This window comes from Notolepis coatsorum (assembly GCF_963971535.1).
Source record: "Notolepis coatsorum genome assembly, chromosome: 5".
NCBI lineage: Eukaryota > Metazoa > Chordata > Actinopteri > Aulopiformes > Paralepididae > Notolepis > Notolepis coatsorum.
This window is the reverse complement of record NC_140169.1, coordinates 128,456,845-128,477,048: the sequence shown is the minus strand read 5'-3', so window position 1 is coordinate 128,477,048 and position 20,204 is coordinate 128,456,845. Positions and strand designations below refer to the sequence as shown.

At 40.8% G+C, this 20,204-nt stretch overlaps 1 protein-coding gene across 1 annotated transcript in view; it reads left to right on the top strand.

Annotated features, from left to right (window-relative positions):
* The window catches only part of cd109 (CD109 molecule), a gene marked incomplete at both ends in the record, with an annotated part of 33,702 nt that extends 18,761 nt beyond the window's left edge, over positions 1–14,941 (top strand). The window contains 6 exons of the mRNA XM_084314252.1: positions 5,240–5,395; positions 5,721–5,786; positions 10,271–10,407; positions 10,841–10,994; positions 13,798–13,900; positions 14,925–14,941. Of these exons, the coding sequence (XP_084170378.1) occupies positions 5,240–5,395; positions 5,721–5,786; positions 10,271–10,407; positions 10,841–10,994; positions 13,798–13,900; positions 14,925–14,941 (633 nt within the window). The remainder of the gene's footprint in view (positions 1–5,239; positions 5,396–5,720; positions 5,787–10,270; positions 10,408–10,840; positions 10,995–13,797; positions 13,901–14,924) is intronic.
* Positions 14,942–20,204: the final 5,263 nt, after the last annotated feature.

The window sequence follows — 20,204 nt, the reverse complement described above, 5'->3', positions numbered from 1 at the left end:
GAGGAGTTTCAAGTTTCTCAAGTTTCTTTAATAGTTGTCATACAGAAGTACAGAATACTTTTATACAAAATGCTTCTTACTGTTACGCTCCAGAGACTGTGCTAGACAAGATAAGTAAGGAGGGAAGGCTATTCAATACTCTAGGGGGCTCTAACTGCGAAAGCACGGTTGCCTTCGAGTTTTGAGAGTAGGACGGACAGAGGTAGTGCAAGGGCTTAAGAAATCTGTGATATAGGAGGGTGCCAATTGGTTCCGGGCTTTGAAAGCGAACAGCAGGACCTTGAAATCAATTCTATAACAAACTCTATAACTACAGGTGCAAAGGGAGAAGAAAATCCACAAGTTAAAGTAACAAAAACTCCAAACATTGTGTTTGCAGAGTGGTGTTGCATGGACCTTTTTGTTACTTGAACAATTAGAAAATATGAGAAATAGAGATAATTGTGGGTTTACAGGTCACCTTTGACAACATACATTCTAAATGGCCCGACATGCATTTCCTAATGTATTTGCTAATATCAATAGCTGACAGGAAATAAACTTGGGCCCATGCTGTTGCCTAGCAATGGAAATCCACTGAAACGGTCTATAGGCTAGCTCACCTTTTTAAGAAGCTTAAAGCTGCAATAGGTAACTTCGGAGAAATTAGCTAAAGTGAATTGACCTGCCCAGCAGACGTAGAGCAAGCTCTGCATCACTTTTTAAGCCCTTTCACTACCAGACTACAGAAAGTTAACCTTTCACTATACCACACTACAGACGGTTGTCATGTGGCTAACCTTGTGTATTGTCGCTGTGAAAGGGGTAAACATTTGGTAGTGTAAGGGTTAAGGCGCTTAAAACAAAATTACAAACATCACAAAACAAACTGGTCAGACTACTACTTGACCTGAACCCCAGAACCCACCTCACCCCTGCCCACTTTGACAACCTAGGATGGCTTAGAGTAGACGACAGAGTACAGCAACTTGCAATGGGCCTGGTCTACAAGATACACTATACGACCGGGGTACCCATGTACATGTCAAAATACTTCCCAAAGGTCAGTGAATACCACAACCACTACACCAGAGGAAGCTCAACAAATCATGTTAAACCCAGATTCGGCTCAAACAAGGGACTAAATACGTTTCGCAATTATGCCACAACAATGTGGAACGCCCTACCCAAAGCTGTAAAGGAATGTGAATCCCTACCCACATTCAAACCCGCTCTTAAAGAGCACCTACGGGAGGCTGCAATTCGAAACTGGCCACCGTAAATGCCCAAAACCCCCACCACCTCCTCCCCACCGCATGTATATATTCCCTCCCCGCCGTATGTATATTTCTCTCCCACCCACCCACCCCCTCCTAATGTACAGTCCCCTCCCCATCATATGTATATACTCTGTCAGGATCTAGGGGTAACAGTACTGTATATTTGAATACCGTTTATGTCACAAATGTATCAGTACTAAATACCTATATGTCCCTATGCCATAAATGTCATGTATGTTGTGTATGTCATAAATGTCTATATGAATTGAAAATGGGGGACCCTGATGGAAACAAGACAAACGTCTTTCTCAGGTCTGCATCCCCTTAACAATTGTATGTATTGAGCCGTACTGTATTGTACCCATTCTGCAATCTGTTAAATAAAGTTTTCATTCATTCATTCATTCAAGCCCATGCAACAAAAGGTTTCCCACAGACTCTCAGAGATGCACCAGCAGCTATAAGCTGCATACAATTTAAAAGATTTAAATAATTTTCCAGCCTCTGATGGCAGGTGGTTTGCACATTACATGTACTTTTTGACAAGGAATGTGATGCGGGTCTCAGTTTTTGGATGCGACCCCGAGAACACAACAGACCAGATTGGCCAAAAACATCAGCTCCCTGCATCAGCAACCAATCAGAGGTCTTTGGCCTGCCAAGGGGTGTTCCTGGAGTCACATTGGAAAACGAAGACCACCATCTCGTTCTTCGTCAAAAAGTACACACACTGCAAAACCAAATGGCCAATCAGAGGCTGGGAAATATATTTTATTTATTAAAAATTTTTGCATTCAGCTTAAAGCTGCTGTTGCGGCCTCTGGGAGTCTGTAGAAAACCTTTGGTGCACGACTGCACGCGCATGAAAAGTGATGCAGAGCGTGCTCTATTTCAGCTGGGCAGGTAAACTCACTGTTGCCTACTTTAGCTTTACATTTGAGATATCAAAAGCAGAAATGTATAAACATTTGTTAGCAATTGTAGTGGAGGAGAATGGAGTCCCATAGCCCGTTTTTGAAAAATCAAATGCAGCAACTTCCAGACGCCTTCCAAACTGTTTGATGGTTGTTTTTTTGGTTTGACCAGAGACATGCCATGGGACCCAATCCAGTTTCAATAGAATTGCAGACATTTTCTGCTTCCAATATCTCTATAGGCTATAGCTTCCAGTCCATGGGGAATCAGATTGACTTCTTAAAAAATAAATGGCTTTATACAAATGTATTGTGAACATTTTTACATGATCTGAAAATGGATCATGAATTCATTCAAACTTTAGTCTAGAAAATCCGAGAGTTCAACTCTGATTTCAGATGATGTTGAGAAATACAGTACACAATAAATGAAAAAGATAAAAAAAAAACACAAAGTGAATCAATCAAAAACAACTGCAGACTTGCTACGGTTTGGATAGGTGTGTTGGACCCAGGTACAATGTAGAACAGACACAACGAGAGAGTTGTTTGTTCTCGAATTTGAGCACTGCTCCTTTAATTCGAGTACTTGTGGACCAAAAATCAAATGGAGAGAGCAATTCTCCAAAACATGCTAAATGCATATAATAATGAACACTGTAAACTATACAATAAAGGGGAAAAGGGGAGAAAGCAAGTCTCCAAAAACGCACTAAATAATAAACACGTCACACGACGGTGCTGCAGATACTCACAGTAGGAAACACTTTAAATAATGAATGCAATAAACGGCAATCATAATGACATGGCGACTCAGACAAAATAGCGAAACAAGGTTATCCTCCGTGGCAAGGAGCGATAACGCTTTCACAAGAATACACAGGACTACTCACGGTAATGTTCAGTGAACAACTGACAACCTGACTAGTAACAGACCCGGTACCAATAGAGCAATCAGGGCAGATAGACAGGACATTACCATCGGGTAGCGCTAGGGCTTTTGCTCCCAGATGAGAGCAAAACCCCAAACGTTACACAGACTGGGATGAAATGGTTGGTCATTAAAGATTTAACCTGTCCAAAGAATACTAAAGTATTGAGTTGTAATGTATATTGCAAGATGTTCCACATGTCGGGGGCACAGAAGCTAAAAGCAGGTTACCCAAGTTCAGTCCAAAGTCTGGGGGTTTGAAGTGTAAGCTAATCATTGGAGCGAGTATGATGAGGTCCAGAGGACCAGACCAATAATGAAGTGATATATGGGGGAAGATCTCCAACAATGGCTTCATATAGAAACGGATACCAGTGCAAATCGTGTCTCTCTGCCAGAGTGGACCACCCAACCTTATTGTACAGGATGCAATGGTTAGTATTATAACTATCATTGGTGATAAATCTGTGGGCTGAGTGATATACAAAATCCAAGGGCTTAAGAACGGAAGCAGTAGCATGTCTATAAATCGCATCATCATAATCCAAGACAGATAGAAAACCAGCATCAACGACCCTCTTCCTGCTAATCATCGGGAAGCCGGTTCTGTTCCCGTACAAGAAGACATTTTCTTTGCTGCAGTTTACTGGCAGGATTGTCTATGGTATTTAAATGTACATTTACATTTACATTTACATTTAGTCATTTAGCTGACGCTTTTATCCAAAGCGACGTACAAGTTCTGTATGACAAGTCATCAGGAAGGGCACAACTCTATCAGCTGAGTAACAATGTTCATCAAAGTGTTGAGTGCTACAGTGTAGGTTAGTTTATTAGGACAAGTGCATGACAGTATGGTTAGTTAGGGTTAGATTTTCTTTTTTTCTTTTTTTAATTCAGATAATGGTTGAAGAAGTGCGTCTTTAGTCGACGGCGAAAGATTGGACGTGTTTCGGCTGTCCTAACTGGGGTGGGTAGTTCATTCCACCATTGTGGGGCAAGGACTGAGAATAGGCGACTTCTCTTTGATGACCCTCCCGGAGCTTGGATAGGAGTAGGTCTGAGGCGGCCAGAAGATGCAGAGCGTAGGGGTCTTGAGGGTGTGTAGTTAGAGACCATTGACTGGAGGTAGGCGGGAGCAGTTCCCTTTGCCGCACGGTATGCTAGGTCGAGGGCCTTGAAGCGGATTCGTGCAGCAATGGGGAGCCAGTGCAGGTCCCTAAGAAGTGGGGTGACATGGGCCGACTTCGGTAGGTTTGAGATCAGGCGGGCCGCTGCATTTCTCATCGACGCCAGATGCCAAGATATTTGTATTCTGTAACTCTCTCAACGTCAGACCCATTCACAGTCGATATATGCATCGTGAATTTTGCATGGAGCATATGCAGACCTATAGAAGTTTAAGAGCAGTCGTGTCTCAAATGAAAAGTGAAAGCCTGTTCTCCGTCCATCACACTTCATCAAATGAAGACCATCAAGCTTCACAAGGAAAGTCACAAGATTTCCTTTGGTTTTATAACTAAATCCCTCCACAGGCTTCCAATCCCAAAGAGGAAATCAGAAATCTGTTACAGATCATGGTAAAAATTTAAAAGAGCAGGCACACTGAATACGACAACCTGACGACGAATCGATACCGTTGATTTAACGGAACCATTGTTTCAACCACAGCAGGCCCTCTTCGGCGATAGGAATTTCGACATTTAACCTTTAGCATTTTAATATTCAAACCCCATGTTGCTTTAGGAGCTTAGAATAAAAGAATAGCAATGGTTTTTAAGAGGAGAACCATGTGTTCTGTTTGTGGTCTGTGGCACACCAGGGGAGGGGGGTTGTGGCTGTCTAGGCATCTGATGACTAAAGGGTAATTACTCTTGGTGAGCGTGTGTTCACGTGTCCACTTCGATATACAGTCTATTAGAACTCTTTGGTGCACATGGACTCACTCACTCACTCACTCACTCACTCACTCACTCACTCACTCACTCACTCACTCACTCACTCACTCACTCACTCACTCACTCACTCACTCACTCACTCACTCACTCACTCACTCACTCACTCACTCACTCACTCACTCACTCACTCACTCACTCACTCACTCGCTCACTCTGAATGTGTTTTTCTTTCCTCAGGACACGGTGATGGCTCTGCAGGCCATGTCTAAGTACGCAGCCTTCGGTCGGGACCAGGCTATGGATTTAAGGATCCGAGTGAACACCAGCCCTTCCAGCACAGTGGCTGACTTTCATATTGACAATGTCAACTACCTGCTATATCAGCGCCAAGAGGTACATGTTATGTCTTTAGCCTGAACAGGGCTTATTCGCCAGGAAAATTGTGAGTGGATTTCTCTCGAGGCCCTACTTTGCAAGGTGCATTTCGGGTTTAGCGATTGTCTTTGAGGAAAAACTAGCTACCCAGATGACCCCTGTGGATGACCCATCCCTGGTGGTTAATGATAACAGCTTCTGCCAGATGTGTTACTCTCACTTAGCCACTCTGCCCCTAGTGGCGGGTCACAGGCATGGCACTATGTGTAAGAGCAGTTCAATCTATGTGAGAATACTTCATATCTATTCTATGTGACAGTGTGTGTGTCCTTGTTTATTTCAGATCCACGCGGCAAAGTCGTTGCACCTACAGGTCACCGCAGAGGGTCAAGGAATTGCACTGTTTCAGGTACTGCTATCAAAGTCAGTTTTGGACATTTGTTAAATTAGTTAGTCACTTTCTGGAATAATAATAATAATAAATAAAATTTGTAACGCACTTTATATTTGTGACAATCTCAAAGTGCTACGTGAAAGGAGGTAAAGATAAAAAAACGTATTAATAAAAACAATTAAAATTAATAAAACAAGTACAACCAATGAAATGGAAGAAACATTCAGATCAAAATAAAAAAAAATTATATTAAATAAAATTAAAATAAAAACACACAAGGCATTGGTCGGTCCATTTAGGCAAATGCCTTGTTAAAAAGTGTTTTAAGTCCCCTTTTAAAAGCCTCAACGGACTGTGGTGCTCTCAGATGCTCTCAGAGGGTTTTGTGTATGGGTTGGAGTGTGTTTGAGTATCCCGGACGGAGGGAGCAGGTGGAGGTCGGGGGAGCGATGAGTTCCTTTAGATAGGAGGGGGCGTTGCTGTGGATGCAATTGCACTGATGGGTGAGGAGGGAGACCTTGTATTCAAACCTGAAGGAGACGGGGAGCCAGTGTAGGGAATGGAGGATGGGTGTGATGTGTTCATATTTACGCACTCTCATCAGGATCCTAGCAGCACAGTTCTGAATAAACCTGGCATGTTACATCTCATCATCATATCCTAGCTCTATTGACAAGATTTGTATGTATTGTCATATATAAGTTATATAACGTCCTAACTAATTATTGCAGTTTGCATTGTGTTTTTGAAGGCATCCACAGAAAGCTCAAAGAGTCTCAACAAAGGCCAGTGGAGTGAAAACACAAGCCGCGGCTGAAATACAATATAAAATGACCCTTTTCTCTCCCAAGTCTCCTTTCAAATCCTCCAGTCGACGAACGCTTGGTGCTGCCACCACTGGTCACCAATAAGATCAGCACCTTGACCTGACTGGTTAATAGTGATAGTAATGTGATTTATTGGAGACCAGTGGCAGCACTGAGCGTTCGTCAAGCTTTCCCAGAAAACCACAGAAGAACATCTCGGCTGGAGGATTTGAAAGCAGACATTGGAGAGAAATGGGTCATTGTATAGTATATATATACTGTAGTTCAGCAGCGGCTTGTGTTTTCACCTCACCGGCCTTTGTCGAGAGTCTTAATGTGAGACTGTCTGAGCTTTCTGTTGATCCCTTTAAAAACACAATGCGAATTTGTAATAATTAGAGCTTTGTATATATGTAATGCATACAAAGCTCATCAATAGAGCTAACCATATCCATGCCCTGAGCCACACAGTTTGGTTAGGACATGTCCTCATTGATATGGTAAAACACATGACGACAAAAGGTTCAGAATAGTAAAGCTGTCTACATCTTCAAATCGCCACTGACAAACTTAAAACAAAAAACATGGATCACTGTCAAACATACCATACCTATACTGGTATGTTGTTTACATCAGTGGTTCTAAAACCTTTTCCTGTCGAGGACCCCCAAATGGATGACGTTGTCTCAGAGACTTTGTTGTCCAGAATTCCACAACTGTCTACTGTAGCCAAGATGATGGTGGATAAAGTGAAACCCGATCAAAATAGTCGATCTTATACACTAGCCTATATTCTCTCATTAGGCTAACTTTTAGTCAATGAAATTGTGAAATTAAACTATTCCCTGTATTTCTGGGTACCCCCTGAAACCTCGTCAAGGACCTCTGGATGTCCCCGGACCCCACGTTGAGAACCACATCTCATACTATAGTCTCAGACTGAATGCCAACCTAGATAGATCTGGATGGCATGCAAGCTAGGTCTGTAAAGTGTTGGTGACACCAAGGAAAGTTGGCCAAGGGCTTGGGCTCAGACACCCTGTATACATTTATTTGTATTAATGAATTAATCTTTTATTAATGATTTTTTTCAAGTTTTGTTTTATTTGTCACATATAAGGTACATGTACATTATCAGTACTCGAGTTATGAAAAAAAAAAACAGGGGGGGTGGTCAGGGCTGCAGATCTCATGACAAGTTTGGGGGGGACGCAGAGTAGGGAGGTCCGGGGGCATCGTCCCCCGGTAGAACATTTGAATGATTTTAATATGCAAATGAAGCTTTTAGGAGTATTTCAAAACTAGAATTACAGAGCGGGAGTAGATACACTACTCTTGATAGCACATATTATTGGGGGGGACAATTCATATTTTTTTTACTTTGGGGGGGACATGCCCCCCCCGGATCTGCAGCCATGGGGATGGTGGATTTTATCATATGGGGACATATTTTGTGCTGATAATGGCACAGAGGGTGAGACCAACTGTGTACCGTAACTTTTGATTACTGTAAGCACAAAGATAATAAACTTCTAAAACAACATGTACAGTATGATGTTATTATGGATGTTTGGCACCTCAGAATTGGAGTCAGTCCCCGCCCGGGCTGCCAAGGAACCACTGCTCTTACAGTTAGGGTCAAAAGTGGTTGTAATGGAAGTCTATGGTCTTGTAGGTTAACAGTCCCAATTTACCATTTTGTTCAATCCAACAAAGTCAAATGTGTTTCTAGAATATTGAATTATAGTGTATTTAAAAAAAACAGTTACTGGTATATGATCAAAACTGGTATCTAAAGGGTTGATTTTTAATTGTGATTAATTAAATCATTATGTAAATTAAACAATAACCCGTTCTGAAAAAAGGAGGAAAAGAATGAGAAGAATATTGATCCATCATCATTTTATTGCAATTACATTTTTTGTTTTTTAACAGGGCATCAAATGCTAATTGAAACACAAATAGCACTTATACAGATATTTACAAATGAGAAACTATGTCACTAAACACACAGATTGGGATACTATTAAGGAAGAACCAACCAATACAGAAACCTACAGAACCAATACAGAAACCCATTTTATACGACTGTGAATGTCCGATATTGACAACAACAAAAAAAATCCCTTATACCAAGATCTAAGGCTAGACATGTCTGATAACACTCTACATATTAAAGAATGGGAGTGTGATTCATTAGGGAGTGTCATATTTCTGTCTTGAAGGGAGAGAGAGAATTCAGATAGCTATAGCATCGTACATGACTCCAAGATTCTGGACAAAGCTTGCATTAGAGAGGCGATGGGCTAAACCACTGAACATGCATCTCTCTGTTGAGCTTCTTTTAGGATCAACTGACCCATCAGAAAAGTGCTTGTGGAGTGCTGTGTACTGTTGCCATACAGCTTTAATGGTCCTATAGTGCCAATCTAGTGCTGAGAATTCTCAGCATTGTTCAGAACTTCAGACACTGCTGCAAGTTCCTCACAACATTCAGTAAGCTCACGGCGGTTTTTGGGGGAGGCATGATAGAGACTGTACACTTTGTCAAAGAAAAACTGGAAATCATTCATCCCTGCAGTTTCCTCTACACTAATAGGCTGGTGGCAGCCTTCATAATGTCATCTAGGCTGGTGGCAGCCTTCATCAGGTCTCCGGTCCAAATCCTGTGACACTACAGTAACAGACACATCACCCTCCACAGCTACTGTACCATGTAGGTGCTTTTAAAGCTGCAGTAGGCAACTTCGGAGAAATCGGCAACTTCGGAGAGTGAGTTTACCAGCCCAGCAGAAATAGAGTAGGCTCTGCATCACTTTTCAAGCCCATGCACATGCAACAAATGTTTTCCACAGACTTATGTTTTTAATGTATTTATTTACTTTTGACTTCTTCCATTGTTTTTTTTGTTTTATGTTTGTTTTGGAAATAAATTATAAATATATATATAAATTATGTTTGAAAAAATCTCAGCCTTTGATCGGCAAGTGGTTTTGCACATTGTGTGTAGTTTTTGACGAGGAACGCAATGGTGATATTAGTTCTCTGATGCAACGCCGGGAACACACTTGCCAGGCCAAAAACATCTGATTTGTTGCTGGTGCCAATCAGATGTTTTTGGCCAATCAGATGTTTCTGGCCAAGTGTGTTCCAATGTGCAAAACCACCTGCCGATCAGAGGCTGGGAAATATTATTTATTATTATTATTATTGTGGCTCTGGGAGTCTGTGGAAAACCTTTGGGCTTGCATGGGCTTGGAAAGTGATGCAGAGCTTGCTCTATGAACTCACTCTTGCTAATGTTTCTGAAGTTTTCTGCAACTTTAAGCGAGGCATTAACCCCCAAACTGATCCAGCAAAGCTGCATAGTCACCAGTACTACATGACTGACTGAAGTGTCAGCTCAGTAGATAAATAATGGTTATTATATGACAGTATGAGACCCTAGGAATATAAACTCCTGCTTGTCACTTAATACGCTATATTCTCAGGCTCCTGACAGGCTGTATTCTCAGGCTCCTGACAGGCTGTATTCTCAGGGTTGATGGAAGCATCACAGCATATCAGTCCATTGCCATTTTGGAGGAAAAAAGTTTTGTTTTCGCCTTTGATTTACATTATATTACATTATCATCAACATCACATCTCTCTCTCTCTCTCTTTCTCTACCTCCATCTCCCTATCTTCCCTCAGATGGATGTATTTTACAACATAAAGAGTAGCGAGCTGTCGAGGAGGAGAAGAGACGTCCACGAGAACGAGCCTTTCTATCTGGACATAGAGTTTGATGATGCAGAAATGTACCTTGCCCAGCTGGTCATCTGCACAAGGTGAGAGATTTGGCTCGGTGATAGCAAACAATATTGTAAAACCCTGATAGAGCCTTGTGGTTAAAATAAAAAATTGGGAGACATTCTTCGCTCATTTGTTTACAGTACATGAGATCATCCAGATCAGGTTTTCTAAACTGGGTCATGGACTGGCCATGTGTCCATCTTACATATTATAAGATGTATATGTGTAAGATGGAAATATTGTATTGCACTGGGTCACGACATCATGACAGAATTATATCGGGTCCCGGTCCAAAACCATGCAGAAAAACACTGATTTAACATAGATTATATGTACAATTTGATGTTGTAGCGGACTAGCCCTGCCTGAAGCTTACTATGCCTAATATCTCCCCCGGCCCAGGAGGTACATCTTTTGTCTGACTGGTAGAAGTTTGAATCCAGATGTGTCACACTTAACCCTCCGCAGGCTGGTGGAGGGGAGTATACTTCAGACCGGCATGGCAGTCATGGAGGTGGGTTTGCTCAGTGGCTTCAGCCTCGCCCAGGGAGGGATCCAGACCGATGACGTGATAAAGCAAGTGGAGACGCCTTCGGGGAAAGTCATCATCTACTTAGACTCTGTAAGCATTTCTCTGTGAACTGTACTGTTCTTTAATCTCCTCTCTGCTGTCTGCTGGTGACACATGGGACGTAATCCTCTCTGGAGGAAACACTCTCTACAATTAGTGTTCAGTTCAGGTGTGCCTTGAGATTTAGAAACCAAATGTCAAACAGAACTACAGTATGTTCTTCAGATTCAGATCGTTTTATTTGCCAAGTACAATGGATTTCGTACTCTCCGTTTGCTCCACTGCACAAAGGAATAAAAAAAGCAATTAACAATTTATAAAAAAAAAGCAGGTATTCAGATTCCTTTATTGTCACTTATTTCAGTACTTTACAGCAAGAACAGTGAAAATCGATTTATTGTGGTCCCTCGACTATAGCAGCTTCCAATAATAAAAATACAATAATTTGAGCATAAAATAAAATATGATATTATATACAGTTCTAAAAAGTGTGCAGTGCAATACAATACATTTAGCATAGGGGGCGTCAATGGGGTCTGTTGACGAGTCTGATGGCTTGGGGGGAAAAACTGTTCTTCAGCCGGTTGATTCTGGCTGTGTGGCTGCGGTATCACTTTCCAGACCGCATCAGCTCAGTCCATGGTTGGGGTATTTATATACAATAAACTGTCTGCAGTATGCGCAATAACACAAGTACAACTAAGTATAAGTAAATAAAAAGAGGTACACAATCAACAAGTAAAAAATAATTGCACATTATATTGATGCATGAGGTTATCAGCAAAGTGGCTGAGCATTGTAGCAGCATTTGAGACCAGAGTCAAATCAAATCAAACTTATTTGTAAAGCCCGAAATCACAAGGTAATGTCCCCATGGGCTGGATAAGTCTTCTTTAAACAAGTCAAGAAGAAACATCACAATAAATCAAGAACAAAATCCACCATCAAATCCAAATATGCAACACTCCCAGACATTCCCCAGCGAAGGTAAGGAAAAACTCACTAAAAACCTAGCAATAGGAAAAAGGCACCACAGGCGATGTGGAGGAGAGAAACCTTAGAAGGGCCGTTCAAAGGGGGATCCCCCAATTCTTGTAGAGCTTCTTCCTGTGAAGCTCCTTCCACCAATCAAAGTGAATCAATGTCGCTCCTCGGGTGGCCGCTGTTCCTTCCTGTTGTGTGATCGTTCTACTCTTTACACGACAAAACTATTTCATTCATAAAAAAAGATTTTCGTAAATGGGTTCCATGGCATCAAATAGATTGTGAACCACGGCCTCTCACATGAACTCATTCTGCGCCAATAACGAGTATACTCGCGTTTCGCCACCAACACTTGAGCGGCAAAATGAGTATACTAGTTTTTAGATCCTTTGATCTTTTTACTTTGATCCCCGTTCTAAACACTCAGCCGGAGCTCCCTAGGTCTCCCTGGCTCATCTGCCTACGTTGAAATTGCAATGATGATCGAATCTCGCCAGGTGGTGGTATCGCCTACCTTTTGAACTGGGACTGGGGATATCACTTGTCTTGTGATTCACTCCGGCTGTTTCCGCCTAGGAGTGGATCACAACATGGCAATCAGTGGAAGATTTGGTGCCTCAGAGCTATTATTTCCCGTATGGTAGCCATGCCCAATATACACAAGTAATTGCGATCACCATGGGATCTACTGGGATTTATTAATCTATTAATCCCCCCCCCCATTGATGATTTTGTGAAGACACATTATGTATGGTATATACCTTTGATTTGGAAGTATTTGGGGTTTCGGGTGAGCAACCAGAACGATTTGGGCATAATGCATATAACGCGTCATATCTTGCGATCTATGAAAAAATACTGGATTATTTAGGAAAGGGGCGATGTTTAGCGTGTAATAGCGCACAAACTACAGTATGTAGAAATCAACTTGTTAGTCACTCTTGGACTATAAACAATGCCTGTCAAATGAGCCATACTATTGTCTCCATAGCTATAATACAGAACACACGATGGGTCTGCAAACATCGCTAAAATGGTCAATAACGCTGACGCCATTGAGTAAAGATGGGAAGAGTGTGGCGCTCAATGTGTTAAAGTGGTAATGTACCACTCCCAGAATTAACTCATAACTGTCGAGGGAAAGACACATTAAAAATCTATCTTGACTGGGACAATATAGAGTTCAGATTAATTTATATTATACTGTAAAAATAAATACATAAATAATAATAATACAATACAAAAATAAATAAAGTATTATACTGTATGCATAGTTGAAAAGCCACTTTAAAAAGGACTTTGATGACATTCTGGAGAAGTCAGTCAATCATCTCAGCATCCTATACTCAAAATGTAAAATGGTTTTATTTTGGTTGGTTTTAAAAGAATCTTTTTTCCAATTCAACAGGTGATTGTAATCAATTAACAGATAATTATCATTAAATGACAACCGCGGCCAATGAGCTGTGGCAGGGCGCCATATTGTATGGCAAAACACGTCATGAAGACCGAATGAATAGTGTCTAAAAAGGAAAAAAGATAAATTCTTCCTCAGATACTATTATATCACAATGGCAAAACCTTTCAGAAAACAAGTGACACAAATTAGGTTAGCATGGCATGTCAAAAAGACTGGTATTGTCATTTAAGTTGAAAGTCTAACCTAAAGTCTTTTGTGGGCTCGTCCATCTGGATGTCATCTACTAAGGTGCTTTCTCTTCGTGTCTACTGACCTCACTCTTAATTGCTGGTTTGAAGCGCTATGTTCTCTAATGAGTTATGAGTTTCATGACAACGAATCCATCAGACTGTGCAACAGGACTCTCTTGTCATTTCACTGTACATACCTGTTTTGACTCTCTCTCCTCAGGTGACCAGAGAGAACACGTGTGTAACAATACCCCTGGTTATAGAGTACAAGGTGGCCAAGGTGCAAGACGCAGTTGTCGTCATCTACGACTACTACGAGCCCCGTAAGACAACAACAGTGACAATAATCTTCATGAAAACAATAACATGTTTGGACATTAAAGTGACAACACCTCACATAGGTATCGGAATTCTGTATGTCAAGCCCCACCCTCCTTTCTCTATCCTCCAATCACAACTGTTGCTTGTCCCTGGGACAAACGATTGGAGGATGGAGAAAAGACGGCAGGGTTTGAGATAAGTCAATTGTGTTCCCGAACCGTCAACCTATAATCTTCTTCATTCTCTATACTAGGGAGGAGGACAGTGAGGACGTATAGATCTGCTTGGAGAAACAACATGTCCATGTGTTCGTTCTGTGGAGCCGACTGCAGTGAATGCCGAGCAGAGAACAGCTACCTGTATGTCTCTGCCAGGGCACCGCTGTCCAATCATCACCACATGATGGCCAGTTTAGTATATACCATACTTGTCTTCCTGGTTTCTGGTGTGTGAAAAGACAAATGAATGCAGGCTACTTCAGCTTTTAAAGGAGCAAGAGGCGACCGTTGATTTTGGCCAGAACTTAGTCGAAATATTTTAAAATCCTTAAACCGAATTCGACAACACCCTTCCCAATCAGAACGCTTTTCATGATGCCTCCAAAGCCACAACCTGCTAGGTAGCAAGCAGGCAACTATGTGTTAGCAGCAGGCCTTTGTTGGGCAACGTTTTGCACATAACAAGCATGCTTGTCACTATAGGGTTGGATAGACAGCGATCATTTGACTTGGTTGTTAGTTTGATTGGATGTTGTTGTTTTAGTACAGTACCATGCACCTTACCCGAACAATGGGTTCTTTTCATTTTTATGTCAAACATATTTTTTTATTATTTTCTTTTTACTATTGATTACTGTCAATATATAATAAAAAAATAATCTAAAATGTTGCCAAAAATCAGTGGCCACCTATTGATCCTTTAAGTTGTGTAATAATATAAGATGCAGCATTTTGTTGGTGTAACCTTTTACATTTCTATGAGGACATGTAGGTGTGTGAGTAACGTTGAGTAATGTTGTCCTTACAGGCATCATCTATCAATGATGAGGATATTTAAATGATTTGGTACTGTTCTGGTTTGTCATAGATATTTCAAAATTATGCACTGGAATATGAATAATGTAAATAATGTTGATTCTTTTATTTTTTTTATAGAATTTAAATGACTTATTGTATCCTTGGTAAATGTAAAAAAGTATACAAACATGGACAGTCAGTCACTAGCGCATCAATAGTATTTTGTACAAAACTGTGATTTGCTGCTTTTATTTAGATTTTGCTCTTCACCTTGTATTGTATTATAAATTAATAAATAAATAATAATAATACTATATATATATATATATTATATACTGAATAATGTTGCATACAGTATAATTTAGGTTCCAGATAAAGTGATTCCCAAATGTGTGTGTGTGTGTGTGTGGCCCCCCTGTGACCTTTGAAGAGGTCATAGCGGATCTCCAACAAAATAAAGTTAACTAAATTAAATACTATATGAATAGGCATTCATATCATACATTTTCTTTATTTAGAAAAAAAAAAATCTTTATTAGCATTTTTAGAAATGATATAGTGTAATAATACAGAACATAAGAAAATATAAAAAGGAAAACATCTAAGATACAGATAAAGAGAGAAAGATAAAGAGAAAATAAATAAAGTACATCAAATACTTGATTATATAAATCTCAGTTCATAGAATATAGTTGAATAAACTAACATTTAAGTCTGAGGATATATTATACACCGTTCTCCTATGCAGAGAGTTGAACGACGTTCCACTACCAAACATCTCTGCCCAAATAGGAAGTAAACTAACTGGTGCCACCTATACTCATATACTATTATTTCCTTTAACATATTGAATAAATTATATTATATTATTGTTCTCCCCATATTTAGTCGCTTTTACAAATAAGAACAAAACATTTGTTGGGGGGGGGGGGGTAAAGTAATTTCACAACATCTGTTGCAGCCTTGTTTATTCACTGTGTCCATGGAAACTACGATGAACGCAGCCATAAAGCTACGGTTTCCTTACACAGAAAAGACGGAACTATAGTCAGTTTACTTTTCTGATAACTACATCACTGCATACCTCATACATGTTGATTTTTGGTTATTAGTGATCATTTGTACATACACACCCAATTCAAAGAGCCGCATTTTCCTTCATTTTCAGGTCGCGGATGTCCTGATTTACTCTCTTGAGCAGAGGTGTTTAGCAGGCTGTGATGTACAGGCTTAGAGACAGCTCTGCGTAGAAGTGCGTGATTACCCCTCTACAACTAAAATACTAAACAGTGACTGGTTACCATAGATACTCACATACACACATAATCACCCATTTCCAATCTGCCTGCTTTTACTTAGACTGAAATATACCACTCTGTGATCAATTACATCTAAAAACAGCAACAAGAGATGAGTGTGTGTCTCATTGTGTGTCCTTGACACGAAAAACAAAATAACAACTCCTTTGCTACAGCGTAGTGGTGGATCTCTAGTTAAAGGGATAGTTTGGATTTTTTGGAAATTAGTATGGAATACTTGCTAGTAGTGTAGTTGATTCAATGCCATTAGCTTCAATGCTTCAATGCAATGCCCGGTTCCGAGTATCTAAATACAACACGGTCCAGCGTGAGGCCTGCAGGTTTTTCTAGTTGGCGATTGAAGCTTTTGTCTGCATGTTATGGTGTAGAGTAACACTCTTTGTCTCGTGACCCCATTTTGTCTTTTTGCCTCGCTGACGCTTCCCGGTTTGCTCAGAACCAGACAGCAGGCCAGAACTCTGACCACAGGACTCTGTGAGTAAGCTAATGGCATTGCATCAACTACCCTACCAGCAAGAATTCCATACCGCTTAAAAGAACACGCCAACATTTTGGGAAATTAGCTTACCGTCTTCTCCAGAGAGAGACGAGAAGATAGATACCAGTTTCCTCTCTGTGCATTCAGTAGAAAGCTATCTGGCTGCACGTTAGCCTAGCTTAGCACAATGAATGGAAGCGGACATGGCCGGTTAGCCTAGGCATTGTCCAACTAACACCTCTCCCGAAGGCTAACCGGCCATGTCCGTTTCCATTAATTGTGCTACGCACGGCTAACATGCAGCCGATAGCTTCCTACTGAATGCACAGAGAGGATAGAGGCATCTATCTTCTTGTCTCTCTCTGGAGAAGACTGTAAGCTAATTTCTCAAAATGTTGGCGTGTTCCTTTAAGGGGATATTAAGTAGAACGTACCAGCAGTAAAGTCATTTACCAGTTAGCTAGTGACCACTGCTGTCCCTGTCGTCCGCTGTCAACATCACCATACAGCAATACTATTCTGTGTAATATATTTTTCTGAGTCAAAGGTACTTGTTTTTTTGGAGCTAATATTGCTGTTTTCAAATTATGAGTAGAGGAACTATTTCTCACTTGAGGTGTAGTTTGACCAACTGTCAATTTAGAATATTTCTTCCAGCAAGGCAGCATGTAACCATGGTAACCACTCCTTGAACATTCCTTGCAAGGCAAAGATACACGGCACACTCAAACCTACAACAAATTGACTGGATCTGCTTTTATCTTTCAAAGGTAATAAATCTGTAAATTACGCACATTAATTAAAGGGTAAAACAAACACGTACCTTTGACTTAGAATTGTCTGTCTTATTGAAATCTGCACAGCAGTAGTTTGTTTATACCTTTAATCACCCTCCAGCCTCAGAGACATTTTCAACTTTTTTCTCCACTACACTGACCCTGCAGTTGATTTCAAGAGATTTGTTTTTGCTTACGAAACACATGAAATAACACATGAAAATGATACACTTTCAGAGAGCCAGTGCAACTGGACCACCACACAACGTCAACATAACAACGAGGCATGAATGACAATCATTTAAATACAATGATCCATTATGGAATCTTAACATTTACATACATACATACATTTTTTATAACTTTTCATGTTAATGTACCTACCGGTATCAGGGATTCTGTATTTTTCTGAATACAAATCTGGTTACGGTGAAAAGAGAGCATCCAACCACAAGCAGGAGCATACACCAAAACTGTTTCTCATGAATCTGCACACTTTCAGGTGTGCACGTTAGCTTCAATGCGCCATACCAGTGCTATATTGTGCTAGTCATGTAACGAATCCGTAACTACAAATAAAGTGATTGACTACTAAACAATATCTTTAAAAATAGTGTCACAACTTCAAAGGATGATAGAAAGCTTGAACTTTCCTGTGAAAGGATGGCAAACCAGTTCACATGTAGCCTGAAAATGGGTCAGGTTAGACATTTACCATTCCTCTAAGGGCCTGTTCAAGTTATACAGTTATAACAGTACTAAATACCTATATGTCCCTATGCCATAAATGTCATGTATGTTGTGTATGTCATAAATGTCTATATGAATTGAAAATGGGGGACCCTGATGGAAACAAGACTAACGTCTTTCTCAGGTCTGCATCCCCTTAACAATTGTGTGTATTGAGCCGTACTGTATTGTACCCATTCTGCAATCTGTTAAATAAAGTTTTCATTCATTCATTCATTCATTCATTCATTCATTCATTCATTCATTCATTCATTCATTCATTCATTCATTCATTCATTCATTCATTCATTCATTCATCTACATTCCTCCAAGGGCCTGCTCAGGTTATACATTTACCATTCATCTAAGGGCTTTACTGTACCACACCATAGCAGTTTTTGTTAACTGTTATTTATTCAGGGAAGGTTTGCTGAACACATGTGCTCTTTTTCAACAATACCCTGCTACACACTCTCAGTTTCACATATTCACTCTAGGAAGCTGCCCAGTGTCACCATAGTCCTCTAATGGTAACAGTGAGCAGCTCCACTGGAGCAGTTCAGGGTTAAGTCAAGGCGTTTGCTAATGGACACTAGACCTTTTTCATAGGGGCCATTTTGACATGTCATAGCAGGGTAAACAGAGGTGTAACTAATAACATCTATTATGGTTGCATACCATTTAGGTGTGTGCCACAGCCATTCCAGTGAGCTAGCAAGCACAACACCACGGCCCTGGTACTGGCACACCTAAATGGAACGGAACCATAATTAACGTTATTAGTTACACCTGTGTTTACCCTGCTATGGCACATCAAAATGGCCGCTGTGAAAAAAGTCTCTTGGAAGGTACTGTAGTTGTTGAAGGGATTCAAACCGGCAATTTTTCCAGGCCTGTTTCCATTATACTATCGCTGTCACCGAGTGTTAGCCAGACAGTACATTTAACTCCACACCATTAATCTCCAATCACAGCACAGGATGCCTTGCGTGTTTGTAGAGATGATTCAGTGTTTTTTCCTGGAGTCGTGAGTTCTGGCTTTGCATACCTGAGGTGTCATCCTGACTGCGCACAGCATGTATGAGATGAATGCAGGACCCCATCTCAGCGGTGCACCAAATAGCTATAAACTATTATTTCTTCTTCTTCGGTCCACTTCCTGCTCTCCCCTAGCCTGGCTCTGACCTCAGCTCACTGGAGGATATACTCACAGTGATGATCAATTAATGTCCTGTTGGGGTCATCCCTATGTTCCCCGGGTCCCATGTTCCCTGGGTTCTATGTTCGGGAGCATGTCTATGTTCCCCGGGTCCTATGTTCCCTGGGTTTTATGTTCCCCGCTTTGATTGATTGATTGATTGAACATTTTAGACCACCAGCCCTGATTCCAAACTCTAACCTTAACCAGTTCGAAAGAGGGCCTAAGCTTAACCGTTCGAAATAAGGCGGACATTAATAATTAATAAAATTATAAAAATTTATACAATTTTAAATCTATTAATCAATCAAAGCGGGGAACATAGAACCCGGGGAACATAGGACCCGGGGAACATAGGGATGATCCCCTATGTTCCCAGTTTTTTTCCCTTTAAAAAAAAAAAAAGGGTTCTATGTTCCCCCGTCCTCAAAAGGGTTCTATGTTCCCCGGGTCCTATGTTCCCTGGGTCCTATGTTCCCCGGTAGCCGCAAAAGGGTTCTATGTTCCCCGGGTCCTATGTTTCCCCGGTAGCGATAAAGGCTCGCCCCAGGCTCGCCACAGCAGTGGATTTCAAAGATAGTCACTTTTATAGATAATTCATTTGTATCGCAACGGAGTCACGGATCTAGTCGGGCCACGTAGCATTATGTTGAGAAAAATCAAATACAATAAACAAGTGTAAATTAAAGAATTTAAAACGAAGTTTAGCCTATTAAATCGTTTTATAAGCGTTCGTTCTTATTTGCGGATTAGGGGGTGGGTGGGGGACACTGTACACTGTACATTGGAA